This window comes from Xenopus laevis, chromosome 5S (genome assembly GCF_017654675.1).
Source record: "Xenopus laevis strain J_2021 chromosome 5S, Xenopus_laevis_v10.1, whole genome shotgun sequence".
Classification (NCBI taxonomy): Eukaryota; Metazoa; Chordata; class Amphibia; order Anura; family Pipidae; genus Xenopus; species Xenopus laevis.
Window position 1 is genome coordinate 67564982 of NC_054380.1, and position 14052 is coordinate 67579033.

At 32.9% G+C, this 14052-nt stretch overlaps 1 protein-coding gene across 3 annotated transcripts in view; it reads right to left on the reverse strand.

The window, feature by feature from the left end:
• grik2.S (glutamate receptor, ionotropic, kainate 2 S homeolog) overlaps positions 1-14052 on the reverse strand; it is a 339099-nt gene that overhangs the window by 46704 nt on the left and 278343 nt on the right. The window contains exons 12-14 of one of the 3 annotated variants that reach the window (XM_041564635.1): positions 11025-11143; positions 9728-9795; positions 4700-4830 (exon numbers count right to left, since the gene is read on the reverse strand). In XM_041564635.1, the coding sequence (XP_041420569.1) occupies positions 4792-4830; positions 9728-9795; positions 11025-11143 (226 nt within the window). In that variant the 3' untranslated portion in view covers positions 4700-4791. The other 2 variants (XM_041564634.1, XM_041564636.1) reach the window with 2 other exon arrangements.

The window sequence follows — 14052 nt, forward strand, 5'->3', positions numbered from 1 at the left end:
GTGGAATCTCCCGGCGCTTCTTACACAAGCCAAGTAACTGCTCAGTCTCACTGTGTGGATGCCTTAGTGCTCATCTTTAATTATAGACCAGGGGGAATTAGATTCACCAGAACTTATTGACAACTTCTATAGAGAATTTGTCCTTGATAAAAAAAATTTTTTGGAAAAAAAGATGTTTGCTACCTATGATGGCAGCCACAATATAATTGCTTCAGACATTTTTGATAAAGGATGATTGTTTACTTTTTACTCTCTATATAGTAACAGCTTTATCTAGTTCAGTATCTGGAAATTGATAGAAGTTTTGCTGAACTTAAAGGAATGTCGCCTTCTACATTTTCATATACTTTCATGTAGTTCTAGAATTATGAGAATGTTATTAAATTATTTCATTGTTACAATTAAAATACATATTTGGCACTAGGATATCTCAATTCCCATAACAGTACAGTATATTTAGCTCTATGCTTTGAATGGATTAAAGGCTTACTGATCAGTAATCTCAACATGCAAGCCTCAGGGAAAGTTAACTTTCATCTGACAGATAGGACATTTTTTACATCTGACTGCATTTAACTATAGCACTCAGAATCCAATCAGGAGCAGGAACTGCTCATGCAACATTTTGTGATGCAGCTTATTATACACTACAGGAGAAGTACTTTTTTTCATGCTGTGATTTGAAACAAGCTCATTAGACAGTGCTACAAAGGGAAAAACACTGTGTATAAGAGCAACCGATGCTGTACATGCATTTGTTTGCTAATCTTAGAACCGATAAGCAATCAGTATTTATTTTAATAATATATATAAAATATAATAGCATTATACAAACTGTAATTACACAGTAATGCTTATGTTAAGGAAATAATGCTACATATAAGGTATAGCACAAAGGCAGGCAAAACCGAAAGTCCTTTGTTACTGCCTTAAAGGCTATTGAATAGAAAAAGCCATCATTATGATGAAATAATTGTTAATGATAAATAAAAACACACTACAAAGTTTTTATGAAAATGGATGGCATTATTGTGCTGTTGCATTTTTTTCATTCATATTCAATGTTCATTTGCAGTGAATGAATGACAGTTAATTAAAAAACTCCAGCTTAAATGCATTTTTTACATCTTATTACAGGCTCTTGAAATGTCCATTACTCTGTTATAGGTTTAAAAGATAAAATTGTACTAAAGAATGCATGAAAGGAGTTAGGTGATGCTAACCATATCTGAAGTTAATTGAAGCACAAAATACAATACCATTTTAATGTCATAAAATATCAGTGTGCAAAAAGCTTTCTTAGCGCTTTACTAGATAATTATTTTCTATCCAGCATACCATATTTTTAACCAGCAGTTAGTATAATCAGTTCATATGTGTAAATATTTTACATGTGTTTTAAATATACCATCATTTAATTTTCTCATTGCTAATAATAATATTCATTGATGGCAATGGCTATGTAAAACATGCTGCTGCATACTGCAATCAGATTCCTGCACCTTAGTAGTTATTTATTAAATAATTAACTGTCAAAAAGTATCACATGAAAAATGTGTCCTTTTCATATGAATTCTAAACAATTGTATACCCTTCTTATTCTCTATTTAGCCTTTTTTAAATTCAGATTTGTAAACGTTATAGTATTTTTAAAATTCAAATAAACTTGAAAACATACAAAGTTTGAATGTGCTTTTTTGTGAAAAAACTCTGATATAAAAATTATATTGCATAACAACGCTCAAAAAACTCGAATGCAGTGAATTTGTAACTTTAAAAAAAAAATAATTTAAATTTAAAAAGCTGAAATTGTAAAGATCACCTAAATTGTGCCTAATCACTTTAATTTTGCTTCTCCATCCATTGGCTACTTCTGTAAAGAGCAGTTTGATTTATAATAGGATTTTGGTTTACCTTTGTAAACTGGGAAAATAAATAAAATTAAGAGAATATCCCTGTAGACTTCTATATAACCTCATCAGCTTTTACTTGGCAAGTTTGTTATGGTGAAACTATTCATTTCAGAAAATACTTACATGTTTACTTACATGTTTTTCTCCCCATTTTTCTCAAATTACCACCAAAAAACTCTTAAGGGGCCTATATATCATGCTGTGTGAAAAGTGGAGTGGAGTATTACCGTGATGTTGGCAAAAGCAAACAATCAGCAATTAGATTTCAACAAATCAACAAGTCAAAAGCAAATAACTGATTGGTTTTATGAGCAACATCACTGAGAATATTTTACTCCACTTTTACACAGCATAATAGATAGACCCCCTTAGTGTAGTATGCAACATAAAAATATTTGTGCTCTTCCTACATTCACTACTATTATAAAAAAATGTTTCCTTTTAGAATATTCCATTCCAAGTCATGTCAACACCAGCTTTGTAAAATCTTTGAATTGTAACATTATTTGGAGTCATGATCAGCATTTTTAGGGTATGTCCAAATGCCTAGTAATGCTGAAATACAATTTCTAACTTGTACGATGTAAAAAAATTTTTGCCTCAGATTGCATCTGGAAAGGTGAAGGCCCAGGGACCAGGCAAATACTTATAGACGTTTTATTTATATAATGAAACCATATTTATACTGTATGAAGTATTGTATTTATATACTGATCGTTACATTAACAGATACGTGAAGGCCTCTAAAAATTTTATATCAGAAATTGATCCTGAACTGCTCAACACATTGGCACCATATAAATAAATAAAACAGAAATTATGAGAAATAAATCTAATTAATAAACTAATAGCAACAGCAAATAAAAAAATGGAGAATAAACCTATAACAAACTTGATTACAATCTTCTTCTTTTATATTGTAATATAATAATACAGTCCAATAAAGCTTACATGGAGTTGTATATTTTCTTTTATTTAATACATGCATGTCTTTTAATTTGATTTGGATTCTTGCTGTAGTGCACTTTTGGCAACAAATCAAAATGCTGCTATAGTGTATAGTGAATTTCCCATTGACTTGAAAATGAACCCCCAACTGATATAAGGGGTGGCTAAATATTCAATATTCTGAGCATTGTGATGTGAGTTTTTAAAGTGTGACACTACTTTTATTTAATATATTCATTATTACTTATGTTAAGAATGTTAATTCAATTAACATCAATTCATTAAAATTGTACTTTTTTACAGTACAGTACTACAATATGTCTATATAATCATTTGCAACTTTCCCCTTTAATATTCATTATATTGGAAATATTTATACATTCCCAAAGGTTCCACTTCACTGAGTAGCAAATTGTATGTACTTTAATAGTTACAAAATAAATGCATTTTTTGTTTAACATTCCCATTTGCTAAAAGACAGTAATGCAATGAATGAAAATAGAAGGTTATTGACAATCATGACCTACAATCATATAAGCATTTAAAGATACAATAATGTTACATTTTACTGATGATTACATTTCAAATTTAGAGCATTCTATGGGGCCGATTCATCAAGAGTCGAATATCGAGGGTTAATTAACCCTCGATATTCGACTAGGAACTAAAATCCTTCGACTTCGAATATCGAAGTCAAAGGATTTAGCGCAAATGCTGCGATCGAACGATCGAAGGATAATTCCTTCGATCGAACGATTAAATCCTTCGAATCGAACGATTCGAAGGATTTTAATCCAATGATCGAAGGAATATCCTTCGATCAAAAAAACTTAGGCAAGCCTATGGGGACCTTCCCCATAGGCTAACATTGACTTTGGTAGCTTTTAGCTGCCGAAGTAGGGGGTCGAAGTTTTTTTTAAAGAGGCAGTACTTCGACTATCGAATGGTCGAATAGTCGAACGATTTTTAGTTCGAATCCTTCGATTCGAAGTCGTAGTCGTAGTCGAAGGTCGAAGTAGCCCATTCGATGGTCGAAGTAGCCCAAAAAACACTTCGAAATTCGAAGTTTTTTTACTTCGAATCCTTCACTCGAGCTTCATGAATCGGCCCCTTAGAGTATGTTATATTTAATAGGTACTATTTCTCTATAAAATATATCTTGGGGGTTATTTACTAAGCTCAGAATACCTGAAATTCTACGAAATCCAAAAAAATTTAGATTTTTTTTTGTGTTATAATAAGCTTTTAAAAAAATCACGAATTTTTCGGAATTTGCCAAACCCCGAGAGCTAAAAAGCCCGAATATAAAAACACGGCATCTCAAACCGTTCAAGGTTGCATAAAAGCCAATGGGAACAGTCCCATTGATTTTTGGTTGTGTCAGGGGTTTCAGGCAATTTCACTATGTTTTCGAGTAAAAAACTCTGAAAAATTCAGAGATTTCAGGGAAAATTCACGGAAAAATCTTGAAAATCGTAGCTTTTCCTGCAAAAGTAATTTTCGGGAAAATGTAATAATAAATAAGCTTTAATAACACGAGCAGCTTAGATCGGAGTTTGTTGCAGCTGATATTGAGATAAATTCCGACCTTGATAAATAACCCTCTTAGATTACACATATAAAATGTTTGGAATATTTCAGTAATAAAGTAATAGCTACCAGCTTCCTAGGTATTCATATTTTTTTTTAAAAAAATGACTAATTATTTCAAATCATTGTTATAATACTGTATCCATACTAATGAAACCTACCTTGAAAAAAGTCATTGTTGCACCATCTTGAACTGCTCCATATTCTATTTTAGTCTGTTTAGCTAAGTCATCTGCAGAGTCAATGGGAGATTCCATTCTCTCCACTGTAAGAAATGCAGCTAAGTTGGCAGTATATGAGGAAATGATGATAAGTGTAAAAAACCACCATATTCCTCCTACTATCCTTGTGGAGAGGGCTTTGGGCATGAGTTCTGAACCTAGTAGGAATCAAGGGATATATTGAGATGAAAAATAACAGTGTAAACAGTGAAATAATTTAGTTATATGGATGTCTATGTATATCACCCAAAAACATACAATGATTTTGAAAACATTTTTTTTAAATAAAAGACCACCTAATGCTAAATGGATGCATAAATGCATAAATCTAAACTTAAAAGCTTTTAAACTGCCATTTCAAAAGAAAAAAACGTGATTAAGATGAGTGAGTATTCATTTCATGTTATTTAGCGATTAATGTTCTTTGTCACATTGTACATTGTGAATGCAATGTAAGCATAATTCTTGTAGTCACTGGTATTGTTAAAAAAAAGTTTACATGCTTATTACATTCGAAAGTCAATGTACGGTATGTAAGGATGGAGCAGGCGATTGGCTAATGGTGCATCTGATACTAGGGTACACTAGTCAATCTTCCATTTCAATATGAAAAAAATTATTTAAAAAACATTCTCTAGCTATACTTTTGTTGATTCAAAAGATTAATTTAAAGGGAGCATACTGAACTGAAACATATAAACATATAGGGGCCCATTTACTAAGGGTCATAGTGAATTTTTGAATTAAAAAACTTCGAATTTCGAAGTAATTTTTGGGTACTTCGACCATCAAATAGGCCAAATTCGACTTCAACTTTGATTCAAATTGAAAATACTATACAAATTCGACCATTCAAAAATCGAAGTACTGTCTCTTTAAAAAACTTCAACTTCGACACTTCGCCACCTTAAAACCTGCTGAATTGCTATGTTCTAGGACAGTGATCCCCAACCAGTAGCTCGTGAGCAACATGTTGCTCTCCAACCCCTTGGATGTTGCTCCCAGTGGCCTCAAAGCAGGTGCTTATTTTTGAATTCCAGGCTTGGAGACAAGTTTTAGTTGTACAAAAACAAGGTGCACTACCAAACAGAGTCTCAATGTAGGTTGACAATCCTTATAGAGGCTACTAAATGGCCAATCACAACACTTATTTGGCACCTCAAGAACATTTTCCATGCTAGTGTTGCTCCCCAACTCTTTTTACTTCTGAATGTTGCTCACTGGTTCCAAAGGTTGGGGATCCCTGTTCTAGGAGTTTTGAGTCAAAGGATTTTTTTGTAAAGTACGAACACATACACATGTATCTAGGTCAAAAATAACCTAGAAATAATGTTATCTTAAATGAAATGGAAAGATAACCTTATTATAAGCAATGTTTCTTTCATGTTGTGCAGCAAAATAACAGCAAAATAAATAGTATTCTGCACAGTAATCCACTTGTTTCTATTATTATATGTGAGTAGTGATGGGCGAATTTGCGCCGTTTCACTTTGCCGAAAGATTTGCGAAACATATGAAAATTCGCAAAACGGCGCCGGCGTCTCATTTTTTATGCCGGCGCCAGTTTTTTACGCCGACGCCCGTTTTTACCACTGTTGTCTGGTTTTTTTACGCTGGCGAATTTTCACGGCCGTTTTGCAAATTTATTCGCCGGGGGCGAATTGCGCAAATTCGTGAATTCGTGCCTGGCGAATAAATTCGTCCATCACTATATGTGAGATATCTCAAACCATTCTCTACACTCCAAATAAAAATGGGACAATGATTATTTGAAAAATATGAAAGCAAAGAATAAGAAATGAATAAAATAATATATATACCACTCTCCTGGTTAATTTTATATTGCTTGTAAAAGCCAAACGCTTTTGAAAGGTAACTTCTACTTGTTTTAAACTGGAACTGGAAGTGACTGGAATTATAAATGAGTGTTTCCTTGAAACTGAGCAATAGCACCACAACATGGTTAAAAGATTAGCATGAAAATTAAAGTCATGATTGCAGAAACTAGCATATTTGAGAGAAAACTCAGAATAATTGCAGCACTGTTTGTTGTGAAAATCAATTTGTTCCGTTTATTGAAAATCTCAACTGTTTTAAACAGGAAAAAAAATAAACCAAATTATGTTCCATCTTCCAAATGAAACTCTACTATTTTTAATTCAAGTGGATTTTTGTAGTTTTTTCTTTAATAAATTGTTATTTTTGTGGATTCAAAAAAAGAAATGTTCCCTGCTATATTAATTTTGGTTTTTCTCAATTTTTGATAAGTGTGCTTATTACATGCATATCATTGATTTATCTTTTAAAAAATAAGGAGTAGTTTGTCTTCCTAACATTTTTTTCCACTTCCATTATTTTGTAATAGTACAAACATTTTTTTTTTCAAATGCCCTTTACTTTTGAGTTTCATTTTTTCACATTCTCAAGTATTCATTCAAATTCAAATTCGATGCATTAGTTGATACATTCTCAATTTCAGCCCCCGCTAAGCATATTTATTGAGCTTTTATTCAGTTAGTCGTTACTATTGCTAGGGAATGTTTCAAATAATGTAGCAAATTGTAACAGTTCAGAGTCTGTACCTGGATTACTGAGTGAAACCAATAACATTAACATTTAAACTGTTTAAGAAACAGTTTAGCTTAGTTACATTAAAGGGCAGATGTTTGGAATTCATTTGCATAGTTGCTAACTTATTAAATATTTATTCAGTTGATCAACTGAATAAATGTTACCGACCCGAAAATTCTAATAGAATTAGAACGGAATCAATTCAAGTATCAGGATCAGATAAGTAAATTCTTCCAAAAAAGCTAAAGTTTATTCCTCCCAAAAAAATTATAACCCAAAAACAACAATCAGGTGTTTTCTTGCAAGAAGGTCACAAGTAAATGCCACTTGTCAATAATTACTATGGGGCAGGTGTATCAGTTATTGAATTTGAAACAGAATCACAGAGGTGTCATATTTAGTTGAGGCCACTGTCTTGTTTTATACAGGGGACTCATATCTAGTGTGGCTACAAAAGTTGGCCTGATCTTTTAAATTCATTTAGCCTCTACAAATGTTCAGTGAAATTGGATTCTGTAAATTAAAGCTGGAGGCAATAAAACAAAGTACAATTATTACAATTAACTGCAATTATTTGAATAAAACAACTACCTGCTACAGTAAATTTGAATGAATGAACTATCATAAAACTCTTGTCATTTCCTTAAATGTCAAACAAATTCCTCTCTGTATTCCTGAGCAATGCTAACTTCATTTTAAGTAATTTTGCTTTTAAATTAATGGGAAGAGGTTGCAGGAATAGGAAATATTGATTGGCAATAACAGAACAACAGACATCAAAAATGGCCCTTTGCCATGGGCCTTAGTATATTATTTTTAAATTCAATTGTTCTGCATAAAATATACAAAATATGCAGAATGCATAGTTGTATCTGCCACTAATTAACATGTTTTCCCCATTGAAATGATGGATATTACTTGTGTATTGTGCATCCCAGGTACACCAAACGCCTGCTTTATCTTTACATCATTGTAATATTGCATTGTTTTAAGAATTCAGTCTGTGGTACACAACTGCTGAATAATAGAATAATGACAATAGTAATATTATCTGATCTTATCTGATCTTTGTTCAGCTTGATCCATCAATCTATCTATATATCTATCTATCCATCGATTATCTACAGTAGAACCCCCATTTTACATTTTTTAAGGGCACCAGGAAAAAATTATGTAAAATTCGGGAAAATGTAATATCAGGAAAATGTGTTAAAGTAACTTTTTCTTTAAGTACTGAAAGGATATATGCACAAGAGTCCATTTTACTTTGAGATACAATATTTACTGTGTTAATAACAAGGGTTAAGCTTTGCAGTGTTAATGTTACACTACGGGGGGCATGTGCAAGGCCTCTCTGTCAGTCACATACACAACCTAAAGAAATAAGTAATTGGTGCAGGACTGTATAAGGGGCAGACTAATTGGAATTGACCAAGGCAGAACATGGAAAAATACAACCATGGCAAAATAAACATTTGATTAGTATTTTAAACCTCTATTTCACAAATAATACTATTCATGGAGGAAAAAAAGCAGTATTTATTTTAAATCAGGGAAATCCACCCATTGAAATGCATTATAAGTTGGTGGGACCACAAAATTTGAAATGCGGGAAAACTTAAAATCAGGGTACTTAAAATTGAGGTTTTCATCTATCTATCTATCTATCTATCTATCTATCTATCTATCTATCTATCTATCTCTCTATCTATCTCTCTATCTCTCTATCTATCTCTCTCTCTCTCTCTCTCTCTCTGTCTATCTATCTATCTGTCTATCTGTCGATCTATGTGTCTGTCTGTCTTCTATCTATCTATTATCTGTGTTTATTTGTTTATTTTTTTAACTATTGAATGTTGGTTATCTTTGGCATTACAAGTGTATGCAATGGAAATGTGCATTTTGTTGACACATTAGTAAATAAAATACAATATAAACACATACAAACATCATTGTTTGCATTTTGCAATTGGATAATATTCATACTGATTTGCTGGAGTTGCCTGTTTAGGTTGTTCAAGTTAGGACCTAAAGATTGGCTAAAGCCACTTGTATGTGGTTAATTGTTCTATCCATACCCATCAGCAATAAATAAGGCTTATGAATATAAGAGATTCTATGCAGCAATACATTTATGAATTGGGCTTTAGCTGCCCTTTAATAAGTGTACAACAAATATACAATAATACACACATGCAAAATTCTATTCTACTTTTAGAAAAAGCCTCTATAGACAAAGCCTTGTTGTACCTTGTTCGTTTATGCTAGAATTTCAATTAAATATATTTTGTTTGTTTTTGGTAAAATGAAGTCAAGACAAGATGGACTATTTTATTTGTTTAAATATTTTGTGAAATGATTTTATTATCATCCTTATTAATAGATCACTATATTTGGAATTATTAGATGATATTTGCATCTATTGAAATCAGAACCAAGTTATTTAATTAAAAACAGTCCATCTTACCTATCATTTCATCTTACCATTTCATTGTTAGATGAAATCTGATTGACAGGAAAACCAACTCCAGCTATGATTTCTGTTCTGAGAACTGCAAGACAAAAGTAATGAAACACTTTTTACAGATAGTTTTAAGCTAGGTCTCATTAGTAAGGTCCCTAAATATGACAGTGTTGCCCTGTGTTGCACTTAAGTAACTTGTTTTAAAAATAACATTTGAATTTTCTTCCCTCTTCCATTCTGTATTAGTAATGGTCAGAAAAAAAGAAGGGAAGAAAAACAATGAAATAGCACATTGTTTAATGTTTCGATATGTAGAAGAATTCCTAGAAATGCTCTAAAACAGTTTTTTTAAAACACAGAAAGTGTGCCGGTTAGGGGCTGACTGTCATGTACCCAAGGTAACGTCATGTCCAGCACCATATCCCACCGTTTCCTGGGGAGGAGGTGACAGCAAGAAATGTACGGGTCTCCTCTATCATGTATCCCTCTAAAGAAGCTTATTTGTGCATTATCATCAATACAATATATATTATGAACTGTTAATTTGCAGTGTTTCATTTATGGGATGTTTACATTATATTTTATGTAAATAATTAGGCTGTGTTGGATTTTATTTTAGGAAAGCAGTATGTTTTTAAACTATTAAATTACTATTAAAGCTATTTACAACTTAACATGCTGTAAGTCACAGGCAGATTTAAAACTGCCCAAATCCTAAATAGCATTTTTGGAGTTGGCTGTTAACGAAAATTAACGTCCACTACAATTTGGGTTTATCCTATGTAATAGTTCCCTTCTATTTGTATTATAAATACTTAAATAAATAAAGTAAATAATAAATACGTATTATACTATATATATAAGATCTGAGCTACCTTTGTTTCTCTGAAAACATGATTTGCTAAAATAATTAGATTAAAAATATAAAGAATGGCCATGAGAGAGATCAAAGCTATTTACATAAAACAATTGATGTGGGGGGAAAAGATTAGTAAATTAAATGACATCAGGAAGTGAGAATGTTAGACTGTCATCTGCAGTTTCCAATGGAATATTAAGGTTTTGTTGGCTTATGAAATATTCTATGATTGTTTGGAATAAAATGAAAAATGTATGGAGATCTCAAGGACACTAAAATATGGTCTCAGAATAAGAATAAAAGGATATTACAGTACATGATGCCTACACTTTATGAATGCAAAGTTGAATATGGCTACATGCACAGAGGTGCCCATGCAAGTATCTTGTTTCATTGTGATAACCCCAGCAAATAGTGGGACATGGTGCCCAAGGGAAATCATAGGCTGAATCGTATACCTTGCTGCATGAGAGCTCCAACTCCAAACCAGAAACTATTTAGCAAGGTAAAATTGTTTTCCACCACATCTGAGTCAGGGTTGCAAGGGTGCGGGTTATACCATTCATAGGGGCTAAACCTGTGGCAAATGGAGGGGAAAAAGAGAATATTTTTAAGAGGAGAGCAGAAGAGATGTTCATCAATCATAACTGCAAAAAAATAGAAAAACAAGAATTATTATAATATTGTAAACAAATATTCACACATTATATTTAATAAAATAAACTTAGACCCAGACTATATAATGCCTGAAAGTCCAGCCTAAATTACACTAAAAACATTGCACATACAGTAACCTAACTACAGACATGATAACTCTTGGAGGCTGATTTATCAGTGTTTGAATTTCTTGAGATTTATTAAGCACAAAAACCCTTAAAACTATCATTTAAAATTTAGTCTCTAAAAACTGTCAAATTTATATAGAAAGCAAAGTAAGTGTTCCTAGACAAAATTTAAGCATGTTTTTCAGTTTTTTTTAAAAAAAGATTTTCAATTCTTTTGAGAGAAGACAATTTGAAAATACTGAGCTGCGATCAATTTTTTAAAAAAAATTTATTCAATGAAGTTTTATTATATTTGAGTTTCATAAATACACACACATTCGAGTCTAGTAAGCTGTCGAGTTTATTATAATTAAAAAATTAAAACTCTTAATTTCACAAATTCAAATTTTAAGAAACCAGCTTCCCCAAGTACAATATGTAATACTTTAATACTGTATAGCATATCATAGACAGGTAAAGGAAACTTCACTAAAATAATTGATGACATAAATTATATTTTATAAATAAATGCTTAAAGGGTTAGAATAGTCTTAAAAAGCTGACCCACCAAATATTACTAGTCAGTAATATATTAATAATCTGAATATGAGCAAATACATCTGGAACATCTGGTTACTGTATTACAGATACCTTTACCTTGAACTATCAATATAAGAAAGAGCAGTTTTCAAGTGTGATATCTAATCAGGGCTCATCTACCAACACTGGACAAGTAACCCAGTGCAATCAATGAAAGATCTACTTTTATTATTCATCCTGCAGTAGACTGACCAATTCTAATTAGTAATCATGGGTTGCTGTACCTGTGCAAATTTGGTAATTATTAATATTATTTTCTGTTATATTGCCCCTCATGGTGTTGAACATTTTTCAAAATACAGTAACACATAATAATAATAATAATAGACATCCTTTCAAACAAAAAAATATATTTCCATAATAGCCATTTTCAGGCCTCAAGATATGTCTATTCTGGAAATATATTTTTTTTACGAGCACCAGCCTGGGGTGGGAGGTAAGTATATATAATCACTTGGGGGTGCCTAACTTTTGGCACCCCAATTATATAGGTCTTTCCTTCTCCTTTAATAAATAATAATACATAGCCTATTTATTTGGGGGTGCCAAAAGTTAGACACCCCAAGTGATTATATATCCTTGCCTCACACCCCGGGCCAGTGCTCCTATCAGGAGAAAACTGCACCAGTCCAGGGTTCTTTTAGCGAGCACCATGTGCTGGGCAGACACATGCGCGTGTTCGGCTTTTTGCAATAGCCACACCCCACGAAAAAAGAAAAAGAAGGAAGCCGATATCACCATGGTGCTCGCTTGAAGAACCCCCGGAGTGCAGTTTTCTGCTGATAGGAGCACCCGCAAGTAAAAAGAGTCTTTCCTTCTCCCTTAAAGCATCTCTATTTCTTAATACAAAAAATAAAGATTAGGTAAAACATTTTATTTAAATTCTCCAGTCTGAGTACAATTTACAGTACATTTTGATGTAGAATGGCTTACCTAATGTACATTAGGTAAGCATTACATTTTGTGTGTAATCCTAACTTTGTTACTACAGGTATGGGACCTGTTATCCAGAATGCTCGGGACCTGGTGCTTTTTGTTTTATTATTACAGAGGAAATGGAAATAGTGTCTTAAAGGGAATCTGTCGTCATTTTAAACTTTTTTTTTTTTTGCATTTTTATAAAAAACACACATCCATAAACACTGTCTGGGAAATAAAATGTTAATCCACAAATCCATGCATAAGTTATTTTAGTTTGTATTTTGTCACGGGGGCTTCCATTTCTGCTCATTACACATTTATCCTGTGCTGCTCTAACAGCAGGCACAGCATTACCTGTGTGCTTGGAGGCAGCCACTCTGTAATGAAAAGCCAGGTCGCACTACGACATGAGAATCTAGCTGTACACTCCCGCTCCCCTCTCTGCCCATGCGTGTGATGTTTGGAGGAGAGCGGTCACATGGTTTGCAGGGAAGCAATTACTTTCACTTTCCTAGTTCTGCCTTCTCTACAGCTGCACTAGCAGCCCCTCCTCCCACAGACACTATCAAAGCTCCTGCTGTTCTGTAAATTTGATCTCTCCATTCCTTTGGAGGGGGGAACTTTCTCTCCTTGCTGCCTTCCTAGTTTGTTTTACTGGTTACTAGATGAGGTAAAGGAGCTGTGAGTTCCCTCTGCTATCCACCTCACACAGACCTTGCTCCTTTCCTGCCTGCAATACTTCTTTTTTTCATTAACTACTTACTGCCTCCTTTCTCCTGAGCTATTTTAACCCTTCCTAGACTTCCTCCTAAGTTTTCCTGGTTTTCAAGTATGTCCTTATTTTATCCTTTTTTCTATTACCTGTCATCAGTCCTGGGAGTGTACTCCTGTGTTTATATATATATATATATATATATATATATATATATATATATATATATATATATATATATATATATATATATTTATTTATTTATTTTTGAAACGTAAGTGGGGGCAGTGATCACAGGACTATCTTATTTCAGTCCTTCTGAAGTGGTGTCACTGGGAGCTTATCTTGATTCCTGCCTATTGTTCAATTGACAGGCTCAGCAGACAAGGCTCTATTTACATTACAGCAGCTTGTAGGAGGGAGGGGTAATGACATCACTCCAACTTGCAGTGCAGCAGTAAAGTGTGACTGAAGTTTATCAGAGCACAA